Source organism: Ambystoma mexicanum, chromosome 6p (assembly GCF_040938575.1).
Source record: "Ambystoma mexicanum isolate Mex_15411 chromosome 6p, UKY_AmexF1_1, whole genome shotgun sequence".
In the NCBI taxonomy this organism is placed as follows: Eukaryota; Metazoa; Chordata; class Amphibia; order Caudata; family Ambystomatidae; genus Ambystoma; species Ambystoma mexicanum.
This window is the reverse complement of record NC_090935.1, coordinates 1,452,042,591-1,452,067,359: the sequence shown is the minus strand read 5'-3', so window position 1 is coordinate 1,452,067,359 and position 24,769 is coordinate 1,452,042,591. Positions and strand designations below refer to the sequence as shown.

Genomic DNA, 24,769 nt, shown 5'->3' with positions numbered 1-24,769 from the left:
GTGACAAGTGGGTCTCTTGTTATAAAACAATGTTAGACTTATGGCGATGAAGTTAAGCAAAGATGTTATGGGTTTTAATGGGGTTGTTTAAAACGCATACATTCCATTTGACATATCGGATTGTTTCCGGACATTTTAGCCATTCCCATTCGCAGAAAGTCCCTAATGGGACATTCGCCGCATCTGCCTCACATCACTGATGGCTGTTGTTGTACTCTGTCTAGGTACACAAAGCCCAGCACCAGCGGGAAGCCTTCTCTGTGGTACAGTTTCCTCCAATAGCAGCCCAGCAGATGCTGCAGCGGGCTTCCTCACCCCCACCAGTATGAACAGGGGCCGGGATATAGCTGGATTCTGGCTGCACTTTTTTCCCTCTGCAGCCCTACAGCAACCGGGCTGCGAGCCCCACACAGCTCACAGAACTCATGAGCCGCACAACTTGTCTGTTCCCCCGACCACAGGCCTCCATGCTGTCAGGAAGGCTGCACTACTCACCTCTCCTGGTAAGCAAGGTAAGTTCGACTAGTCGTTAGGACTCTAAATAAGATTGGTGCTCCGCCACATTACTTTGCCAACTGCTTTGTTGGAAGAGCGCCAGAAAAAGAGTTCAACACTGGATAGGTCCCTCCAGGACTGTCAGAATCACTCCATTGTACCTCTATTACACAACTCTGTGTTCTTCAATCTAGTGATTTTGATTTCATTGAGTTTATGGATAACACAGAAGTTCCCACCACGAAGGTCCTCTGTTTTTCTAGTGCCACTGTGGACCTGGTTACATCTCACTTACCCAGTTTCCTGAAGATGGGTTATGATATTGACACTGCAACTCGTTTGATCAATGGGGGGGATGGGAGGGCGGGGGTGTTGTGAGGAATTCTATGGATCCTTCACTAAACCCCTGCCTAAAGTCTCCTCCCAGGTGGCCAGGGAAAGGCAAACGCTTGTTGATCCTGACCTTGGGGGTAGTGTACTGTGGGAGGATCACCTGGGAGGAGATAAGGCCCAGGGTGGTGACGAGATCCCATGGGGTGAGACGCAGTGTTTGTCCTTTGAAAGGGAGAACCTTTTAAAATTGACATGGCATGCAATGGCCTATTGTTGTTATGGTGTATCTGAACCATATATAAAATCTGTGGATATAGGCACAAGGGACATACACCCTGAACAAGCCCTAAGGACAGAAAGACCACTCAAAGCACGTGAGGATAACAATCCTCCTTACTCCCAAAGGAATAATGGAAGGGAATTTAAAAATGCCGCCTTAAACTAATTGTCTTCCTCTGTCACAATGAATTCTGATGGTTCATTCCTGAATACTGTTAAGGGAAATAAATATACCCTTAAAACTAAGCAGTTGTCCAAAAGGCCTAATTTTACTGATAAAGACTACAAGTCCCATACTCCTATGAGTACTGGGATGAGAAAGAGGCAAGTTGTAGTAGTAGTCAGGCAATTAAGCCTGATAGCCCACACCTGAGGGAAGGTGAGAGGCTTAAAAGGCCCCCTCAGGTGCAGGCAATAAAGAGGAGCTGAAGCTGTGGCTGGAGTGTATGTGGCAGAAGCAGAAGTAGAAGGAAGAAGGCAAAGTGTTGACAATCAAGGCAGAAGTGGGAGAATCAAAGGGACGCCAGGACGTTGATACAGCAAATTTCACCTGCTTGTCCTGAGAGGGTCTTGTGTTCCCCCAAACTCTGATGTGCAGAGGCAGCACAGCGAAGGGCGTGAAGGAAGACTGCTGAATCCACACATGAGCCTAATTGCAGAGACTGCGCAGCAGGAAGCACGTCAGAGACTGTGGCCCGTAGTTGTGTTGAAGCCGTAAGTCTCAGGAATGAGAGAGGCTCCAAATTTACATGGCCGGACCGAAGACACCTTCAGCGAGGAAGGGTGTGGGTCCAGACTGAAGCCAGAAGTGGTAGAAGTTGTGTAGCCCATGCAGAAAGGAACACAGAAGCCGATGAGTTTGACCGGGAGTTCGGTTTCCTTGCGTGAACACTGCAGACAACAGTATCTAGCTAAATAAACACTTGCGTAAGAGTAGAAGCGATGCAAAGTGGAGTACTCAATCTTTAACAATGCAACATTTGAATTGTAGCACTGGTGTTTGATCAGGTATTCTCTCTTCATTTGCGTAAAGAGAAAGCACTGTGAAACATGATTGTTGAACTTAATCTTGTAAAAAGCATACAAAGGAGTGGTAGTGTGTGCCTAATAAAGATTCTAGGATGAAGAGTGAACTAGGAATATTTTGTTAAAGTGGTAAAAAATGATACTGAGAGAAGCCAAGTGTTTAAACATTGTTATTATAAGTTGGAGAGAGCAAGCATTGCACAAGCCAAGAACGAACAAGGTATTTTCCCAATTAAGACTGAAAGTAGCCTTTCCCAGTGACAAAACAATCTAAATATTACTGTGAGCCAAATAGAACATTAACAGTGCCTAAGACCTGGGTGTGCAAGCATTACCTCAAGCCAAGAGAGTGGCAACAAAGCTTCTGAGTAATTATTCTGGCTAACAGTAGACAGAGGTGTAGAGGAGGAGCCAAGAACCCCCACTCCACCAGCCCAGTCTAGATTACCTGAAAAACATGAACCAAAGTATGTGACGTATACTACACCCATCAGAAAGCAAGAAGAAGAGCAACGACTCTGTTCAGTACCAATAAGAGTGCCTATACCTAAGAGACTATGGGAAGTAAAGTACCCATTGAGGAAACCGTACCTACATTCAAGACAATATGATGGCCAGTTGAATACGATTCCTGATGAAACAAACAAACTGAATGAACAGGATGAATGGTGACAACATACGAAACTGAATCGATTCCATATAGAAGATAACAGACCAGAGAGGCAGACGATTTACATGGATGAAGAAGTACCAAGGATAAGTGACAGCTTTGGATCAAGATGAAGAGACTTATGCCATAAACAATGATGAAGAAACTTAGTTTAAACGTGTACAGATGCAACAAAACGCAAGCAGCAAAGCAATCATAAAGCTAGCCACATGCTTATAGTGAATAGACAGCGACAAGCGCCACTATATACATATCTACCTCATAGATATATATGGATTGAATAAAGAATCATTGTTCCACTACGTATATAGCAGTCTTGAGCAACAAGGAAGGCCTCAAATCGGTGTCGCAGATACAAAAGCAACTGAATTAAACAGAATATATTTCAGCTAAGGAGTTGGATGAGCCAAAGAGCCAAGGTCTTATCAGAACTGGAAGTAGCTGACATTGGATACAATTAACGTGAAATAACAGAAGCTCCTGTTCACGAAGGTCAAGTAAAAACATGAGATGTCAGAAGACTATTAAAGAATAAAATCAAATACACAAATAAGGCTCAATTCATGGTGTCCAGTCATTTGATGGAAGAAAGTTGGACGAATGAGAAGTTCACACCTACGCACGGAAGCCAGATAGTACCCATACTGCTTAAAAAGTCCCAGAGCACAGTACAAACTCAAGGCCAATTTAAAATAATTAATTGACACTGAATCACTGAGGTGATGATGGAGTGTATTTTTAATTGGTGGGAAGTTGGTATCAGGATAAGCTTGCCCGCACCTGGTTGTTCAAATCTGCGTGCTGCACACGTAGGTGGAAAGTACTGATGGGGTTTGAAGCCAACCAATTGTGGGGCACCACGTAGTTGGGAGTCCTATAGTTTGCATAGCCAATGGGACGTCGTACATTTAGTGACATTCATAGTGGCCATTTTAAAGGGAGGGCTTAGTTGCCCCACCTGTTGTTGACTATCCAATGATTTCTCTTCGTTACTCTATACAGATATAGCACTTATGTTTAGTTACTCACTGTGGTAATCAGGACAGTAGTCGAGGTTGATGCTGAATGAACTTTATTAAACACGGGTTAATGTTCTTTGTTTAACCACCAAGGTTGGTTCAAGGTAGTCCCACAGTTACTTCACGGTGGGAAAAAGAACCAGGGTTTGCTCTCCTTGGGAAGTGCTTCCTATTCGCTCGGACCCGGATAGGCCCACCAGTTGCCTCCACTCTCCTCTCCTTCTCCCTGCAAAAAGCAACAACACTGCCATTAGGCCAGTCCCCTTTATACCCGTGCCTAGGAAGGAAAAAGGACCAATCAGGGACACTTTCCACCCCCCCTTCTGATTGGTAGAGCCTCAAGGAGCCCTCCGTCCATAAATGGAGCAGCTGCCTCCCTTCCCCCTCCCTTCCTCCCAATGATTAGATCCAGCTCTCCCTCCATGTTTCCAGCCCTCCCCCTGCTGTCCTTGCATTTGAGTGGAGCTTGCTGTGCGGTTTCCCCATAGGTCCCGCCCCCCCACCATGGTGCTTCACAGTCTGCTTGTCTGGTGAGAGGTCCCGCGTCGGCCGCCTCTTCAGGTAAGGAGGGGCCTCTAATGGATGTACCCCCGCTCTCCCCGTATTATGTTTATGATTTCCTCCGGCGTTGAGCGGTCGGCTTGAGCCTGGTTCCTTGTACCCTAAGCTCCGCCGCCGCTCAACACCGAAGGCGTCAGGCCGTGTCCCACTGAAGGGGCTGCCTCTGGGCTGCTCTGCCGCAGCACCAGTGTCGCAGGCTCCTGCGAGAGGGGCCGGCGCTGCAGCAGCGCGGCAGGCAACCTTGTCGCGGAACGCCGGTGCGGCCTCCCCGTCGTCAGAGGCCCCTCTCTGGCGCTCCCCTCCCACACCGCCCGTGGCGGCACCTCCCGCGTGTCCCGTGGTTGTGCTGGCCACGGTGGAGCAGGTGTTGCCTGCTCTGCCTTTCTCCGAGTGCCCAGCATTAGGCCCGGTCCAGCACCCTTGGGGCTGGGGTTCCCCCTCCCATCCTCACACTCACTTAGAACTAATCCTGCATCCCGACAGGTTTTAGAAGTTTGATATATAGGATGACGTTGGTAATGACGCAGGTCTACATGTCAGCAGTGACACTTTCGGTCCATAAAAATGTTTTTTTTTTTTTTTAGAGTTTTAGAGTTTTAGAGTGGAGTATTGAGTGTTTGCTGATGTTCATTTTACTCCCCGTTTTAATTACTTGCATTAAAACAGACAAACATTTGCCAAGCTATTTGTGTCGTCTGAATTATTGATGTTTGATTAAAATCTGCATCCCCATCCATCTCAAAGGTATTGCTACTCATCTTAAAGGACCGGAAGTCTCCAGTTCAGAGGGATAAATGTAAGGTTGGGGAATGGAAACTTGCTCCTATTAATTGTTCTTCAAAGTTGATACAACCTACATTGCCAAAGCCTTTAGGAAGAAAAGAGAAGTGTGTCCTAAAGGCAATTCTAGGTTGTTGTTTGTTGCAGACAGACAAGAAAGGCAAAGAGGCCGTCCCTCTGGAAAAGGCAGGTTCAGAGGAAGAGTGCCCGGCTTACTTGAAGGTGTCGAAGTACCAGACAGCGAATCCTGTTCTCTCTGAACACTGTTCAAAATTACTAAGTATTGAAGCAGTAGTAGTACATTGTTGCAGCAAGACAGGAGAGGCAAAGAGGCTGCCCCCCTGCAAAAGGAATAATCAGAGAAAGAGTTCCTTGCCTACCTGAAGGTGTTGAAGTACCCGAAAGTGAATCTTGTCATAATTGAAAACTGTTTAGAGTCACAAAGTACTGAAGCTGTGGTGGTGTATTTGGCTGTCAGTAGATTTGAGACGTCAGTAGCACAATTGAAGGTGGAATACTATGAAGCAGAGTAGTAGACCGTCATGCAAAATTCTTGTGGAAGTTGCTCAAAGTTGGAAATTGTTGAAGTGGAAGTAGAAGATCTGTGAAGCTATCCTGACAAAAATACGTACTGTAACTCCTAAACTTGTAGAGAGATATATACTAATTGTTAACCACAAACAGTGTTTCGTTACCATTTGCAGAAGTTATATTTACTTTAATTTAACAAAGAACTGTGGCAATAATTCTTGGACACCTGGAAGTTGTGGCAAAGCATCTTGGCTGGGAATGGCACTGATGATATCTTGAGGAAGTGAAATGTATTAATTTCACCAAGAAGAGATGTTTTTCTGTTGTTTGAACTTTGGTTAACAGAACTTTACTTTGACATTGAAGGAGCCAAGAACTAAACTGAGACTGTATTACAAACACAGATTTCCTTGTTTCTTTTTTTATTGAACATTGAACTGAATTACCTTGAAACCTGGGGAATGGAAGTTCACCCAGGTTACCAAGAGAGACTGCGAATATCATTGTTGATGTATGAATGGCCATATATTTCTTTATGTAATTGATGTTTAAGTGTGAGGGCCAGATATCCTATGTTGGAGTGTTTTCCTTTAGTTTTGATAGGCAGGGAAATCCTTGTCAGAGTAGGAATAGTGAGGCATTCATGATTTAATAAAATTGTGTATTTTGACAAATCATCCAAAAGTTGTCCACCTCAAACTTCTGACCCATCACAGTGGGATCAGACGGGGCTAATACCCTGGGGAGAGATGTGGTCAAGAGCGATTCCTTCCTGTTCTGACATCAAAGGTCACCTCCCTTGGTGGGAAGAAACTGGGGTACAGCAAAGAGTGGGGTGGTTTACAAATCACTACAACCAGGATGGGTAGGTCAGTAACGAGTGTGGAAACAGAGGATAAGAACGCTACCGGTTCCAAGAGTGGGGCTGGTTTACGGCCTTCTTGCCAGTAAACCTGCGTAATGGGGCGTGATTATTATCCATTTTATCATGGAACACTAGAGGACACAGCCACATTACCAATGGCACTGGAATCCATACCATCCTGTATGACAACAATATAATATTGATACAAGAGAGTTGGTTGTTAGCCCCAGTGTTTATCGATGGATATATGGTATTTCATGTCCCGGCTAAATATTGAACAGTGGGGAGACCTTCGGGGGGGAGGCTAATAGGGGTTGGCAGAGATTTGATGGCTCATTTGGTGTAGGGTCTGGACAATCAGTCTAATATCATCGCAGTGGGAGTAACTTATAATGACGAGGGGGTGGGTGGATGACGGGAAAAGATTTTAATATTGAATGTCTATGATCCACTGACAGGATCAATCACGTGTGGGATTCAGGGCACCATTGGTGAAATACTTGTAGAGTGCAATAGGATTAATGGAGACAAGCCAGTGGTAACTGATGGTGATTTCAATGCTCATTGTGTGGATGATGCACCAGTCGATGACACCGCAAATACCATGGCAGTTTCTATTATGAAACAGAACAAATCTAACGCTAAAATGGCCTGGAAAGTCCCAAATTACACAGAGGTTCCAAAGCCAGATCAAAACGGACTCAATAACAAAAATAGACAAAGTGCAAGGCAAACCCCAGCTTTATTATCATCAAAATAAAGCAGGGACAGCATACAAGCATAAAGAGTATAATTCAAGAAGATACCATTCCTCATTTCTAGGCCATGAGCCAGAGTGATCGCTTTGTATTTGGCCTTGCGTGGTGTCTCGTGTCTGGGGATGTGTGTAAGGAGTACAGCAAGTGCCTTATCTGTATTTGTTGCTAATGAATAGGCAGTGTTCTTCAATTATGAGTCACGTGCAATGGGACCGTGTTTGGAAGTATTTCACCTTCCATTTATTAGGACTTTGGCTAATATTAATGTGAGTGTTATGGTTTCTCTTACCACTGGGGACATGTTTGAGCTACTCTTCATGGTGTCTTTTGGCTTCCATTTGCCCTGCACCTGGCTTACAAAGGCTTGTTGTGCTCTTAGTCAAAGAATATATTACTTAAGTGCTGGGAATCCTTATTGTGTGCTTTCTCTCTGCCATTCCTATCCTCCCTTGTTCATAGTAACCTTGGCTTGATTTGCTAGCAACTGTCAGAGCTCTGCACAGATCAGTATGTTGTTATTTCAGCATTTGAGTCCTTGTGAAGCCTTGGGGCCTTTCATTTACTTAGAAGCGTGTTGCGGCTTCCATTTTGGAAAAGTTGACTGGTAATTCATGTTGCATTTCTATGTTAGTGAGCTGTATTTGCGTGTCATTTATGTTACATTCGGCTTATATGTTGCTTATGTTAGTATTCTTTATGTTTTATGGATGTAAAATGCTATGTAAAAAAGATTTCATGTATAAATGCACGTGTTACCTAGTGTTCGCTTTCTTCATGCTGAGTGCACATTTGCTTCATATCTGGTGCATGCACATCTATTGGCATAATGTTTGTTTGGTTTACTCGTGCAATCTTCAGCGTTAGATTGTTCCCATCTCCTGCTGTACCTGCCTGGGATATGGGTGGTACGGTTGCCTTAGTGAGTAACGTTGCTCACCTGTGCGGTATTGGGTCGGGACAGGGCATAAACAATAAATGACATATTTATCTGCTCCTTACCATTCCTCCGTTGGCGAGTCCTCGACCACACTCTTCCTATGCTCTCTGCCACATAAAGCTCTTTGGGTATCCATATCTTGGCCACCCCTCCTCAATCAAACTATATGTCTTATATGTTTGTCCACACTCCAGGTCATATAGCAACATTCCCCATTGGAATCATAATATACCCATTGCTGGGTCGGGAGGACAAAAATATACATTTTGATTCTGGATGGGGCATGGGGCAGGTCATCTCTGTGTGTATACTCGTGTATGTGAGCATCCACATGTATTACTATTTTCATCCCTACTGCCTTTTTGGCAGTCATCTTGCATTGGCTTATTATAATTCTTAGAACATAGAACCAAATGGCTCGAAGTACTTTAAATGCATTATCCAACCAGGAGGGGATCCAAGAGAATAGGTAACTAAACCAGTCATTATCAGCAATATCGTTTACCTCCTCCACCATTTCTTGTGTGCACTTCCATGAAGGTCGTTATCGCTTCTGTGAGGGTCCCATTATCCTCATTGTGGGCAGGTGTGTATGTGCAGCAATATTTGCCCACACGTCACTGTCCAAGGCTGTAATAAGGTCGAGGACATAACGATTTTGGAGAGTCATGAGCCTGACTGCTTTCAGCTCTTCCTTTATGGCATACAAGCCTTTCACAGTGATATTTATCACCTGCAGCAGTTCCCACCGTGTTATTTCCAACCACTTGGCATTTGCATGCGCTTTGCAGACCGGCAGTGAAAGATGTAAACGATGTTGCTGTTTTACCGAGCAATTCAGGTTTGTCTGGTATGGCGTTATACACATGGGCTCATTTTGCAGAAACATAGTTATCCCTTTTTGTGCGTTTAAGAGTAAGGGACATTTTGTTTCTTAGGTGTGCATTAATTGAGGGGAAATCAGCAATCTGCACTTAACTCTGGCGGACCACTAGGAACGGTGCACTTATTACTACTTAAGAGCAAGTGCCTCCCCAATTTAGAGGGAGCTGCATGTAAGCGCTAAACTCACAGGCCAAATAATGGTCTATTAATACCACCGTTCCTACCTTCATTCTGGAAAAATCAAAAGAGTTTTTGCACCATTAATATTCCTCTACTTTTACTGTAGCCATACCTCTACAGCACAACAAACCGCATGCACTTTACTACACCACAACAATGAAACAAACCACACAGACTCGCACAACAGCACATGACGGCTACCAACCGAAAAAAACATCTACGCTCAGCAAACAGTGACAGTGCACAGTATAAAACCCTTTAACATAACATTATGTTTAATTAAATATTTGTTTGCTGGAGTCATTGGTTCTCTTCCTTGTGGAGGAGAGAGTGTCAGTAGTTAAAACATTGCTAGAGGTATACTTGGTGCCGCGGAAATTGGCTGGTTATGCCATAATAGGCAAACTAAGTGTTTTTTCTTTCTAAGTTTTATTTACTCAATATTAAACTCCTGCTCCCATTTCGCCTCATTATCTGCCCGTTATACCTAATCTCGCATAGCAGCCGTTTATACAACACAGATATGCTCTTTGCTCTATCCCCAAACTTAGCCTCATGAATGTATGACTCCCCCAGGCTGATCACCGGCTTTGGGAAACAAGGCCACTTTGCCCTGAAAGCTGCTCTCATTCTGCAGTAATACATCTTCTGCAATGTCGAATCACCTACGTGTTCCTGGAACTCCTCCCACCCAATAAAAGTTCCTTGCTCACACATGCAACTCAGAGCGTCCACCCCGGCCGGCCTCCAGCTCTTTTCTATTGAGGGGTCCAGCATGGGAGCCAGGTCGGCATGTCCCCAAAGCAGAATCCATCTATCACAAGGGGCTGCCACATTATGTATCTTGTAGAACCTAGCCCAGGCCTGCCTAATAGCTTTACGTGGATCAAGTGCTACCCTACGTTTATAATCATCTCCATATATGATGGTTCGCAAGGCCACTGGATCTGCTGTGCTCTTTTCCAATCAGACATGCGGTTGGGAGTCATCTACATCTTCCCAGAAAGCTGCATATATACACATTGTGCCGTTACGTAGTATAGCTCAAAGTGGGGTGCCCCGAGTCCACCCTCTTCCCATGGTCGAGTCATTGGTGCCCATCCCATGCAGATTCCTCGGTTGCCCCAAAGGAATGGTGTGCATATCAATTACAGTTCTCAAAACAGCTGTCTACCTGGCCAAACTGGGATGTTATTGAACACGTATAGCAGCTTCGGGAGCACTATCATTTTAGGCATCGAGAGTCGCCCCATTAATGACATTGGGATTGTCTCCCAGTATGCGTTCTTGGTTTTAAGCAGTGTTACGTAGTTGGTGTAGTTCAGCGCTAGTGTCTCAGCTGCCCTCTATGGACAGCTATACCCAGATATTTCAAGATGGTTTTCACAATAGTTGGCCCATGCAAAGCCGTCAAGCTTATAGCGGTATCCGTCAGTGGGAATACCTCAGACTTATCTCTCTTTAGGTGTAGTCCCGAATACCTCACAAATTCCTCCACCGTTTCAATGACCGAGCCTGCATTCATGGAAGGGTCTCCTATATACAATAAAATGTCGTCTGCATATAGGGATATTAGCATTGGAGTGCCACCTAGTCTTATACCACATCCGCCATGCCTCAGTCGCACCAGGTGCCAACCTGTAGTTTAATGCCCTCAGAAAGAATCCCATTAGTGTTGACCGTGGCCACCAGCTCCATATATAGCAGTCAAACCACAAACTAAATCTAGAGCCAAATCACTTTTCCAATACCTGAAACAGGAAGGGCAAGTACACATGTTGAATGCTTTTTGCATATTTAGGGAAAAGGATATTGCTACTGCCTTGGAATCTGGAGATACCAGTGACTTTACATCATCTAATCTCCTTAAATTTAAGGCAGTGGCCCTTCCAGGTATAAAACCGGACTGGTCATTATGGATTAAATGCAGCATTAGTGGCAGGAGCCATTTGCTATCGCCTTTGCAAAAATGTTTGCGTCAACATTAAGGACAGAGGGCGGTATGAGGCACAGTAACTGTGGGCCTTGCCTTGCTTCAATAGCAGTGATAATGGCCTCCCGTACAGACTGGTGATGATGTCTATTACTCAATGCCTCTTCCCATGTCTGAATCGGGCATGGGGTCAGCGTGTCGCAAAACTCCTTTGAAATTTCTGCCACCAATCTGTCCATCCCAGGCACTTTACCATTAGGCAGTCCTATGATTGCCCCTTTAATTTCTTCCTCTGTCAGTGGGGCCTCAAGGGCCTCTGATGCCTCCCTAGACAACAATAAAGTCGGTCTCCATTCAGGAAGCTCTTAATTTCAGCCTCAGATGGGTCCCCTTTCACCTGATAGAGACTAGAGTAAAAGGCATGGAATGTCCATGTCCAAGTATACTCTTGCGCCCAGTCCGTCAACTATTTACCTGATCGGGGTCCTACGCGTTTCTCATTTTACCATCCATGCCAACAAGCACCGCGGTCTGTCAGCCTCCTTGTATCTGCGCGCCATCATTGGTTTATACAAGAACCTTACCTCCCTCTGTGCCAGATCCTAGTAGAAGTAGAAGATTAGTCTCTGCTAATAGTGATGGTGTGAGTTCCCCAGCATGCCGTTCCTGCAGCCCATGTGGTCTCATTTCAACTTCATTTAACTCGTGCCTAATCGACTTCAGGAGTCCAAACTCTTATGCCATGGCAATTTCCCGTACATACACCTTAAATGCCTGCCACAGCGTTGCAATGGAGGATACTGACCCCAAGTTGTCTGAAAAATATAATTCAATGTTGTCCTGCAGATCGAGGTCTTGGAGGTAATACGCCGGGATACCACCAACGCAAATAGCGTTACTGCTACATGGTCCGGCGCAAGTGGTGTAATTCCCCATTTATTTATGAGTCCATAGGACTCTATGGGTATTTCCAGCATTATTACCGCGAGCGGTAATAGCGCCAGTGGAAATAGCGCTTGAAAACGTCCAGAAAGCTAGAGATTTAACTTAAGCAAAAATCTGGGGGTAAAGCTCCAAACTTTCCGCCCAACTCATGATTGGGCCAACTCTTCAATGCAGCGGTAATAGCGTTACCGCCGCAACTAAAGGTCTACCGCCCGACTGGTGATGAGGCCCAAAGTGCAAAGGCTGGATCCCAAAGTAACTCTGGCTTAAACCTCCATGCAGGTCGTGGCCGTCCCTCGGGTCTCCCAGCTCAGTAAAAGTAGCAAGGGGAAGTGATCAGATAACATTTTTGGATAGATAATGCACTTGTCTGCTGCCTGTGGCAAGGACTAAAAGATAAAACCATAGATCTATGTGGGGATGCATCCTGCGCGCGGACGAATAATAGGTGAACTCTTTCAACCCCTGATTGTGCACCCTCCACACATCTACCATGTCTAACTCTATTGTCCCCTCAGTAATTATGTGTGCTGCCTTTGTAATAGCGCGCTGACCTGTGGTGGACCTATCCAGGGACACAGCCATTATCTTGTTAAAATCTCCTCCCCAGAGAAGCGCAGCTGTAGGGAATCTGGCGAGCCGATGAATTACATGTGCATAAAAGTCAGGGCCATCATTGTTGGGATCATAACTGTTAAGCAGTACTATCTCATGGTTACACCGGTACCCATTGTGAGAAACCTGAGGGTATTCTCACTCCTTGGGGATTGGGAGTGAGATATCCACGGGCGAGAGGCGTTATCCACCCCTTCCTACTGATGGCGAAATCTACCCTTACCCCTTCCATGACCTCTTTAGGTTGTGGTAAAACATATTCCTTCATTTTCCCACATGTAACATCTACTGGTACAGAGACACAGTATTCCCCCCTTTCCAGTTATACATCATCGCACTCTTCCTCAGTCTTTATGGGTAATTTTCAATCTCATCCTGTTCCCCCTCCCCATTTAGTACTGGGACGAAGAAGAGACAATCAGGAGCAATTGTTTTTTTACCCATAGAAATAACATAGGAATACAGAGTGAGGCCTACCATGTAACACCAGTAGATTGTCCCACTGATAGAATCAGGTATAGTCAGGAAATCAACCCAAACCATTTCACCCGACTCCACTTGACAATTACTTCAGGTATCAAAGGTGTGATTCTGCCAAGAAATACGAGCGAGCTGGGATTGCTGGTTGGAATGGGAAGGCAGCAGCATGAGAAGTCTGCGAGGACCAGTGGAGAACAGGACGCTGAGACGCTGGCCCGGTGTACCAGAGGGGTCACAGCATGGTGAAGGAGCCTTGTCTCTGTGAAGCCAGAGGAAGGTGAGGTGCTGCTTATTGGCCAGTGCTCATTCCCCTGGAACATGTGTCAGTCCTAGGGGCATCTGAGGGTCAGCTGGTGAGACCGTGACCTCACACCTCGTATCTGGGGAGCTGCTTGCAGGCGCTGCGCTGTCTGGGTGAGTCTCGCTAGGTTAATGAGGGGAAACCAGGTGCGTGAGGATTGCTGGAGCTGGAGCGGCAGCTTGAAAGCAGAAAGTAAAGCACAAAGGAAATGAAAGCAAGGAAAAAGCAGTGTGCGCAAGGGGCGTGAAGCAAAAGAAAGTAAATTAAGGGTGCAAGTAACCCGAAGCAGGAAATGGAGTGCGCGCAACCCAGCAGATTGAAAATAATGAAAGACTGAAACGAGAAAAAGAAAACAGAGCGAGGGTGCAAGCGACCTGAAATAGGAAAGAAGGGTGCGACCCAACAGATTGAGAAAGGGAATTACAAAGTGAGAGAAAGTAAAGAAAATGGTACGAGCGACCCGGAAGCAGGAAAACGGGGTATGAAAGACCTGCAGGTTGAAAAGGGAAAGTGCAAGAGGCACGATACAAAAAAAAAGGAAGGACAGTATAAGGGTGTACGATCAAAGAGCAGAATGTGCCAGGCGTATGGTAAAGTCAAGAGGAGTGTTCAAGGGGCACATCAAAGAAGAGAGAAGGGTGCTAGTGTGAAAGAGGTAAAAGAGAAACAAAGCATGGAAAAGAGCACAAGGGGGAAAGGTGCCCAAAAGGAAGAAACAGAGTACAAAGAGAGGGATCAGGAGTTAGAGTGGTCGCGGAGGGGAAGAGCCAAATGCCAGCATCTTTGAAACTCTGACACAACCCCATGGAAAGAACTGTGTGCTAAAACAGTGCATCTTGACATGGTGAACTTTTGTGTGAAACCAGAGGGGCCTAGGCTTGGGGAAGGGAACCCTGATAGGCCCACCAAAGACATTGTTGAGTTTGAAGATGAGGGGCCTAGGCTTGGGGAAGGGAACCATGAAGAGGCCCACAAAACACATTGTTGAACTTGAAGAAGAAAGGTCTAAACTTGGGGAAGGGAACCCGGAGAGGCAGAAACATTGTGAAGTCTGTTGGCTTACGGCAAGAGCCCTACGTGGAAGGTTCCAAGGACAACCTTTTGAGTTGTACTATTTTGAACTGCCAGAACTTCACCTATTGGTAAGACTACCTGAAACCAGCTGTGGTTTACATTTCCTTTTTAAACACCATTTTTTTCTTTAAGAAGATTCCTGAACAAATGTTGTCTAAGAGCGAGGGCAAGCATATGTTTAGGCACAGACAGAGTTTGGTTTTGGACTTACAGACATCGACAGCCCTTAGAAGCATCAGTTGAGGGAAACAATCCTTTATAGTAAGGGGCAGTTAGGCATTCCACCAACCCAGCCAAGTTAATAAATAAAGGTTTTCAAACTGTTACTTTTCAGTCTGTGTGTCTCTTGATACCATGCCTGTCTCACACCACGCACAAGCATGAACCGTACCCCCTCATCAACAATCTCTGACAAATGAACTGCAATGCTTTATGTATTAAAAGCATCACTCCTCGTGCCTTTGTAGAATATGAGGTATAATACCGATGGTCTCCCCAACTGGGCAACCTGCATAACTAGATGGGTTTCCTGTAAAACAAGTATCTTGGCACCTAGGCAATTAGCTTGTGCGACAATCTTTCGGGTCTTTACACAGTTAACCAAACCTCTAACATTCCAGCTCAATACTAGTTGGCTTATTCCTTAATGTGACCACAGCATTGTACATCATATACAATCATCGTATGACTGGATCAGTGCCACTAAGCATTTTTAAACTGTGAACCCCAACAACTCCCCTTGCAATTAACCTGCATCCTAACTGCTGTGAGAAGCCAGAAGGTGTCTCACCCGCTAGTCCCTGCAGAACTCTCTCTCAGGTGGCTAGGGCACGGCCATCACTTTTGCATCCAGACTCTGGGGGTGGACCAGTGCGGGAGGATCACCTGGGTGAGGGGTCTTCGGGGAGTGGGAGTGGGACACCGGATGGCGAGACACTGTGTCCCTCCCCCTGTAACACCTTTACCCCTTACTACCAGGTAGGATATGTGGGAACTTTACCCCCCCCTACCCTTCCCTTCACAAACACTTTCACATGGGCAGCCTGCTCTGGGAGAAAACAGACTCACACCCGAGCAGTGTATCCGACATGTCCCGCTACTATGGTCAGGCGAAGTCAGGCAATTACTGACAATCTCTCACACCTGACTTCCATTAAACTTCCCCATACGGATAAAAGGCGGAGCATGAGAGCACACTCTGAGCGAGGCAAAGCACATGAAGGAACAACAGTTTCGAGTCGGCAGCTTAACGAGGGGAGAAAGATGACAAAAATGGCAAACCAAGAAGGTAAATACCCTTGACCTTTTCGGCAAGAAACCATTTCAAGAAACATTTTGAGTCAGAATGCATAAGGCCAGGAAACCAGACTGTAGAATCCTGCATTGTGTGTCGGAGATACTGGAGGCCATCCCATGTAACCAAGCAAGGCGGCGAGGAGCAGCAGCCACCGTGGTATCGTCCTTGGCCCCAAGAACAAAGAAGCGCCAGAGAGATCAACACAGCTGGTGAGTTGGGGAGACTAATGCAAGACTGGTCTGTGTTGAAGTCAAGGTTGCAAGTGGCAACATTGTATAACAAGCGCTGGAATGAACATTGTTAAATGCATGTGATGAAAGACGTGAGTAAAGCTAAACTGCTGATGAATGTTTGAACTTGAGAAGGAAAGATATGATACTGTTGACACAGTGGTCCGGCACTGTGAATGTGCTCAATCAAAAGTCTACGTAAGGTATCCCGCCAAGAGAAACAAAAGTAGAAGATTGATAAGAACATTGTGTGAAGTGAATCGAATCGGTCATGGGATGGTTTAAGCAAAACCCATCGCACATTCAAAAGTCTTTGATTTTGATATCAAGAGGATCCGAACCCAAACGAACGAGATGCATGGTCCGAGCCCGAACGAGGGAGAACAAGTTTAAACATTGTGGTAAAAAGGGGTCCAAGCCTGAAGCACGGAGACCCATGATGAACATTGGAAGCGAGAACTTGTGCATGTGAAGACCCTGATAGGAATGGAACTTTGATATTTGTTTGTTACGACAGTCCCTCTGCAGTAAGAGATTGTTATTGGAAAAGAGGCTTTGGCAGAAGGCCCTGATATCTATGCTTTGAAATGTATCCTCGCGGCAGAGAAGGCAGAATGTGCGCAAAGCTCGAACGTGCCGCCTTGCCCCGTGCTGAAAACGCGGGGAAGGGAAGCCAGCTGCTCAACCGTCCTGACCTATTTCTCAAACACTTTTCTATTTGCATACACTGTTGTCCCACACCCTTTTGTATTTAGAAGTAAAGATTGGCAATAGGTTTATTACTATAGGCCCTTTAATTTTGATGGAGACTCGACTAGGACTGCGTTATAATTTGATGGTCGTAGCTTGCTCCCATCCTTAGATTTAGGTTAGATAGGCTTTCAACCAACCCATTGAAGTTCAATAAACACCACTGAACTGTGATCACTTGTGTCTGTCTTCACTGTTAGATACCATGCCTTCCCTACACTGTCCACCCACAACTGGCAGTGTCAACATAACCCACCCATCCAAGCCCATCCTGTAACTGTTTAGCAATCACTGTGGGGCGAGCTGTTGCCACTCATGCACCATCTTGACATAGAATTGTTTATTACGCAAGAACAAAAGGTACCCTCATGTTTTTATACTACATTACCATTTACCAATATTACTTTCCAACCATTAGCGTGCTTCAATTTTCAGTCCCATTTCAAGTCTGAGGAGCTCCAGCGGGCCACCCGGTGCAGTACTTTGGCCTCAATGAAATTCACAGTCACCTATGGTACTGTGTAAAAAATAATTTCTTCCAGAAATTAGAAGCATAGGCGGCCAGGATAAAGCATAGCATATTGCAAATTTCACTCAAACAGACGTTTCTTCACTCCCATGAATTGGCGTCCTGCTAGATCGCTACTGAGAAGCCTGAGAAAATGCAGATGATTTGAGATCCCAGACGGAACTCCTGTTTGTCTCTCGCAAGCTTCAATAGTAGGACCATGTCGCGATAACGCAGGATCTTAGCTATGACTGGCCTGGGGAAGTCACCCAGTTTGGGTCTCTGAGCCAGGGCTCTGTGCGCTCTCCCAAGAGTGAAAAACAGGGACAGTGGCGGATCATCCAGTTTGTTTTAAGGAGCATTTCAACCGCATGCTCCATGCTGCCCGATAGGGCGTCTTCCGGGACCCCCATTATACATACATTGTTCCTGCAAGATATGGACTCTAGATCTTTGCATTTTGCTCTAACGTGCTTCATGTCCTTGACCAATGTGCTGACTGTGGTTTGTAGCTTGTGAACCATGTCTGTCGCGCCGATGCATTCTTCTGCCTTGTTAATACGCTGTACTTCTTTCGCCAACTGCACCCGGATTGTGGCGGAATTGGCAGTGATGTCGTCTAGTTTTTCATGGACAGCCACAAAGCCTGTCTGCATTGTGTCCAACATGCGCTGTATATCCGCAGGCTTGGCCACCCCAGTGATTCCCACGCCACATAGACCTGCTGGTGGTGATCGCCCTCAGCCCTAGGGGGTCACCTTGGCGAATCTGTCCATGCCGACTGTTTTAGTCCTACTACCTGCCCCCTTTTTCATGATGCAGTCTACGAAGTTGACTATGCGCGGCCAAGTCATTTGGTGGTGATTCCAGGCACCCGGGTCTGTATGGGGAACCAGCTCCAACCACCCCGAATATGTCAGCACTCAGATCCCCAGCTGCCTGCACTCTCCCCCACCGTCAGGCCTTGTGAGAGTCCCCCTATTGCTGTGCTACCAATTATCTGTATCACCAGCTATCAACTCTCAAACGATGCGCAGCATTTGGGCATAGATGTGAAAGCCTGCAGCCTGGTATGTACCACGACCCAGGAAGTACCTTCCTCCACCTCACTGCAGCTACCAATGTGCCTTCAGCAGGTTGCGTGCAGATAATGTTGTGTGTGCCCTGCCTCTATAACAAGGAATATAAACCCCTGCTAGCGAGAGGATGCCAATGTGAGGGGGATCACCCCCACATGTGCCGGTGACTCCTGCGCTGTCGCCGATTTCTCACTGGTTTCCATGGTGCCGCAGGCCGCAAGGAAGTTCCATGCCCTGCTGAGTGGAAGCTCCACCCCAGGCTCCTCGCCTTCACTCATCGCTCCCCGGCAGTCATGCCATTGCGTGAGGATTGCAAGACAAATTCTCATGACCTGGTGGAGGGCCTGTCCCAGACGCGCTCTCCGGTTGATGCAATGCCTGGCATAGCCTGTACAGCAGCGGCACTCCAGTATTAAGACCCGGCAGGCCCTAAAGTTTGCAGGACGGCTTGGGCCCCACTTTGCCAGAGATAAGTCAGAACCCCCGGGCTGGATGCCACACCAGCTCAATTAGCTTCTCCCCGGACTGGGGTGAATTCAGTGCACCATAGGCTGCAATAATCCAAGGATTCCAGTGCATTTGAGCGGAGCTAACAACTAAGGAGCCATCTTAGTTGGCTGTTCCACAGAAATGGTCTTAATGATGATATGACAAAACAAAATCCAGCTTTGATGCCTTTGCCTCATACACCTACAGAAGCCCGGTTATAGAAAAAGGAAAGGAGAATAAATCTGTCCCGTACAGTGCAAGAGGCCCAAAAAGAACAGATAGATTTGGACATAGCAACATTAGAAGTAATGTCATTCTCTGTCTGCCACTGCAAGCTTTACCATTCATACTAGTACTGACAGGCACACCTTATCTCTCCTATAATCAGAGTTCTATGCAACATTTTCTGATATTGATGGCCGCACCCAAAATAAAGAGTGATTCCTTTGGCTGATTTGGTTCAATATTGGCAAATATCACTTTTTTCAAGGGCCTGCGGGTCACCGCCCACCCGGAAACAGATCCCTTGCCCGCCCTCACCCTATTATTTTCGATAAAACCACTTCACTGGTATAATCGTAATTTTCAATCCCTAAACAAACATTTTAGGGCCCTCCAAAGGACTAGAAAAGTTGTATGGGTTGGATCTAGTGAGGAACAGGATTGTGTAGTTTCAACATTCTCCTCTTCCTATAGCACCAATCTGATAGTGGATTGTTAGAAAGGAGTGGAGAACCACGGAGGTGGTGTCAGTTCTGTGAGAAACCTGAAGGTGTCTAAACCCGCTAGTCCCCGACGATCTGTCATCCAGGTTGCAAGGACACGCCCATCGCTTCAGGGTACAGTTCCTGGGGGTGGACCAGTACGGGAGGATCACCTGGGTAAGGGGTCCTCGGGGAGTGGAAGTGGAACACCGGATGGCAAGATGCGGCATCCCCTTCCATGTAACACCTTTAACCCATCCTACCACGTAGGATACTTAGGAACTCAACCCCCGCCCCTTTCCCAACACAAACACTTTTCTCACGGACAGCTAGTTATGTGAGAAAACAGACTAAAACCTGAGCCGTATACCATATATGTACCAAAACAATGGTCAGGCAGGGTCAGGCAATCACTGACCATTACACAAACCTGACTTCCATCACACTACCCCACATGGATAAAAGTCAGAGCACGACAGCACACTCTGAGCACGGCAAAGCATACGAGGAAACCGCGGTTCCAAGATGGCAGTCTAATACAAGGTGAAAGATGGCACAACCGAAGAGGATTGCAAGGAGGGAAGTGCCTTGACCTTTTCACCGAAAGACTGATACTTTCAGAAACCATTGAGAATAGGAGACGTAAGACCAGGAATCGAGGCTGAAGAATCGTTCGCCGCCGTGGTACTGTCCTTGGCTCCTACAACAAAGCATCGCCAGTGAAGTCAGTTCAGCCGGTGAGTTGGGGAGACCAATACCAGACTGGTCTGTGTTGAAGCCAAGGTTGCAAGCAGAAACATTGTATAATCACAACTGAAGAGAATAGTGTATGAAACATATGTGGAGAGCGATGCGAATACAATGAAGTAGCAGATGAGTGATTGAACTTACAAAGTCAGATACAATACCGTAATCAGAGTGGTCCGGCACCACGTGAGTGCTCATTCGAAGGTCTCTGTTGGGTATCCAGCTAAAAGGTGGCAAATGTGATATGTGATAACAAATTGTAGAATTGAAGTGGTCTGCAAAGGGTCAAGCAAAACCCTGTGCCCATTCAAAAGACTTCGATAGTTGTTGAAATCGTATTTGAAGTTGGTACAAGCCCGGAGGAGGGAGTTCAGCTAAAAGCCTTTGGTTAAAACAAGTTTGTGTAAAGTTATGGCCTTTAAGTTAAAAAGGAATCTGAGCCTGACTGAGGGGTATCCGGGTTAACCGTGAGTCACACGAGAAAGAACACCCTGTGAGGAATTCCATTCATGAATAGTGTACAAAAATTGAGGTGAAAGGATCTGAGCCCAGCTGAGGGGGATCTGAGGTGAACAGTGAATTGGCTGAGAAATTGAGTGCTTGTGAAAATCTAAAGGAGGAAAGGAACTCATTGTTTGTTGCATCAGGCCCTCTGAATCAACAGACTTTGAAAGGAAAAGAGACTTGGGCATGGAAGGCACTGATGCTTATGATTGAACTGTATCCTCGTGCTAGAGAAGTTAGAGACAGTGCCAAGCTCGAGTGTACCACCTTGTCCCGTGCTGAAAATGGGGGGAAGTGAGGCCACGGCCTGAACATCCCGACATATCATTTTGTGAACACTTCTTTCTCTTTTGTAACATTGTCCCCCACACTATTTATATTTAGAGGTAAGGATTGGCAATAGGTTTATTAGTATAGGCCCTTTTATTTTGACCAGACACTACAAGGACTGCGTTATTATCATTTGATGGTTGTAGCTTGCTCCCATCTGTAGATTTAGGATTTTTCAAACCCTTATTGAAGTTCAATAAACACCCTTGAACTGTGGTCACTTGTGTCTGTCTTACTGTTGATACCATGCCTTCCTTACAGTACACACTCTGATAGAGTTTTATCATCCACAGGGTAAATATCTAGTTGATAGCAACCAATAACTGCTGTAAAAGACAGGAAGGAGACTACTTATAACTCTAACCTGAGGGGAGGTCAATTCCCTGTGGTGCAGAAATGTCCAGACAAAAAGAATGTTAATCTGGAGAGAATTGCGCTGAAAAGCCTGGTTGTGTGCTTGAATCATTATGAAGTGTTAACTACCATGGAGGACAACGACTAAACTTACAGCTACCTAATGCCTTTAGCCCAGACAGTTATTTTATTTGGAAGATCTGGCTGAAACAATATATATGTATTACGATACCTAGGTTGAACCTGCACCACTTAATGCTCCCCTTAACTGTTATGGGAAAGTGGAGTACAATAACCCTCCTTTATTCAATGTACTTGTTCCTTTTGGCCTCTGGCAATTGAAACAAGTACGAATTTTTGCTGATAATATGCTCATATTAGAATAACCAATTTCATTTTGTTACAAAATAATTTGAATTTTGTTCATAGTATAAAATCCCTTGAACGAGTATAATCATCTTTAAAGTGCATGAATAAAGCTTTACCATTTCAATCAATTGTATAATTACATAGGATGTTTTAGCCAGTTGATTTTTTGTGGAGTGTAGTTTTAATGTATTAAGTAGCATTGCTTGCAATGAGCGTGCCAAGCTATTGTAATCACATACAGGAAATCCATGTTTCATGCATCATGTTTTTATGATTTATGGGTATATCCAGGACCCAAGTAAGTTGATCTTTACCTTGAAATCCAAAAGTAATAAAAACACTTAAAAAAAATAACTTAGTTGGAAATTAACTGTGAATATGTATGTCAACTTTGGAGAAAAAAAACATATTTCATAGGCTAAATTAGTAATCCCTTTAAATAATTTTCCAATGCCTTTTTTGGTATGGTCAAAGGATTATTGGGGCGTGCACTCTGCCGTTTGGGTAAACGTTATCTGTATGGTATAGCTGTCCGATCCACATCTTGATTTTTGTTTTCTTAATGTATGCATTATAGTCACAGATTTTAACTCTTGAAGCAATTCAGAATCACACTAATAGGGACATACCAATATTTTCTAAGAGCACTGATCCCTGTAAAAAGTGAAGCAGTATGAAATTAACTATATGTGCAGCTCCACTCAGATACTCAAGCAGTTAGAGAAACTCTGGATAGGGAGCAAAAAAGTGGCTCCATGTTTCTGACCTTTTCTAACCCGAGAGATCAGGCTGCAGGAGATAATGAAAAATCTAAGAGAATTTGTCAGTTATGGATGCAAGGCCTCGCACCAGGGACAAACCTTTGTTAGTGTCATTAAGCACCTTTTGCTCACCTTCAGAATTATTGATGCTTCCTCTTGTTTCACAGTTGTGTTTGGCCGTGAAGGTGGAATCATCCTCTTCTTTAATGTTGAATGAAACTATTGGGAAGATGGGTTCCACTCCTGTAATGAAAGAAGCACACACGTCGCATTTAGAGTATCTGCATGGCACTGCAACCCTGTACCACACAAGAGCCACTCCTAATTCTGCGGATTCAGTAGTAAAGCTTTTAAAGGGAGAATGATGGAGCAAGGGGAGGAAGCACATTTTATCATATCATTAAAGGGCATCACTTAACAGCGCATTCAAAATTGCAACCCTCGTAATTGCTTATTTTAAAAATCACGTCATTCCCTATACTTTTCAGATGTCGCTATTCTTTTGGGGTGCCTTCTTCCTCTTTTCTCTTCAGCGGGTGCCGTGTTTTTCTACCCTTCCTCTGATTTTCTTTATTGCTTTTGATAGAACATAACTCTCACACCAGACTAGCGTGTTTCGCGCCTTGAAATACTTATGAATAGGCAGGTTATAAATGCCATATCATATACTGTTTCCAAGTGCTAAAATGAAGTCCCCTGCCTGATCTTACGGGTGGATGGTGGGTAGCCAACGGAGACACCACCTACTGTATGGAGGATTTCCTAGCTAATTCCACTAGTACAAGACGTATGCTAGCCACACGAAGTCTACATGGGACATAGCCATTGTGTAAAACTGGAAAGTGGATATTGCGATTCAAGTAAATATGGACCCCTACATGATGCATTGTGTAATATCCGTTTGACGGTGTCATACCAAAACAGGAAATATGCCCGCTGCGACGCAACAGGAGAGAGAGGTTATGCATCAGGGGACTGCTGCATGCAGGGACTTGTGACTTAATGAAAGAAATGTGAGAGCAGGAGAATGCAGTGTCCAAATCCAACATGGCAGCCAACATAAATGGAGGCTCTGTCTGCAGCAGAGCTAAACCAGTTTGAACAACAAGTGGACTGCCTGGGAATAAGGGCTAGCCAATGTAAAGGCAACCAAACGCCAACATCCCAGATGGCGGGAACAGAAGCAAGTAAAATGAATGCAGAGAAACCAAGTGATGTGGGAGTTTGGAGTTACAGCAAGTCTGTTGTGAGCAGGAGGTTGGAGGAGTTGGAAGAGCTGAAGGAGCTGTTGGCTGGAGAAAGGTGTAGAGGAGGTGGATGAAAGAGGGGGAGCTTTTGGAGGAGTTCAGGAGGTGAAAGTAAAAGAAGCAGAGCTGAAGAACATCAGGGGACATAATGAGAAGATGGAGTGAGGACAAGGAAGAAGGAAAGTAGTAATGAGGATGTGGAGAGTTGCAATAAGGAGGCGGAGAGTTACGATAAAGAGAAGGTGAAGAGTTGCGACAAGGATGAGGAGAGTGATAAGGAAGAGGTATCCGGCAGAAAAGGGCAGAAGTTGGAGAATAGCTACAAATAAGTGACAGAGCGATTCAAGAAGGAGGCAGATATAAAATCCTTAAGTGGGGAAAGGCGGACTACCAAAAGAAGGACAGATGTGTACTAGAAGGAAGTAGGAACATCACTGAGGAAGGGAATATGGAGTACGAAGAGGTAACCTTGCAGAGGGAGAAGGATAGAGAAGAGAGCAGTATTCAGCGAGAGAAGGGGACACACACTATGGTACGGTGTGTGAGTGGAAGGGTGGAGGTACGGGCATATGGTGATGCACCAAGGGGGGTGGAAAAGAGATAAGTTGAGTAGGAAAGGTAGATGGTAGGAATAGAGTTCCCTTCAAGATCAAGACCACTGTAGGACAGAGGAGAAAGAGAAGAATGCATTGGTTGGCATACCAGTCAGTACCCTGGGACATGGAAGTGGGAG

General features: G+C 45.4%; 1 protein-coding gene across 4 annotated transcripts in view; it reads right to left on the bottom strand.

Moving 5' to 3' along the window:
* Nucleotides 1–24,769, bottom strand: part of LOC138510511 (zinc finger protein 189-like) — a 285,778-nt gene that overhangs the window by 15,255 nt on the left and 245,754 nt on the right. For 3 of the 4 annotated variants that reach the window (XM_069626213.1, XM_069626211.1, XM_069626212.1), the window contains one exon: nucleotides 22,922–23,032. In XM_069626213.1, coding sequence (XP_069482314.1) covers nucleotides 22,922–23,032 — 111 coding nt within the window. Of the gene's footprint in view, nucleotides 1–3,841; nucleotides 4,049–22,921; nucleotides 23,033–24,769 lie in introns of those variants that run through there. The other variant, XM_069626214.1, reaches the window with a different exon arrangement.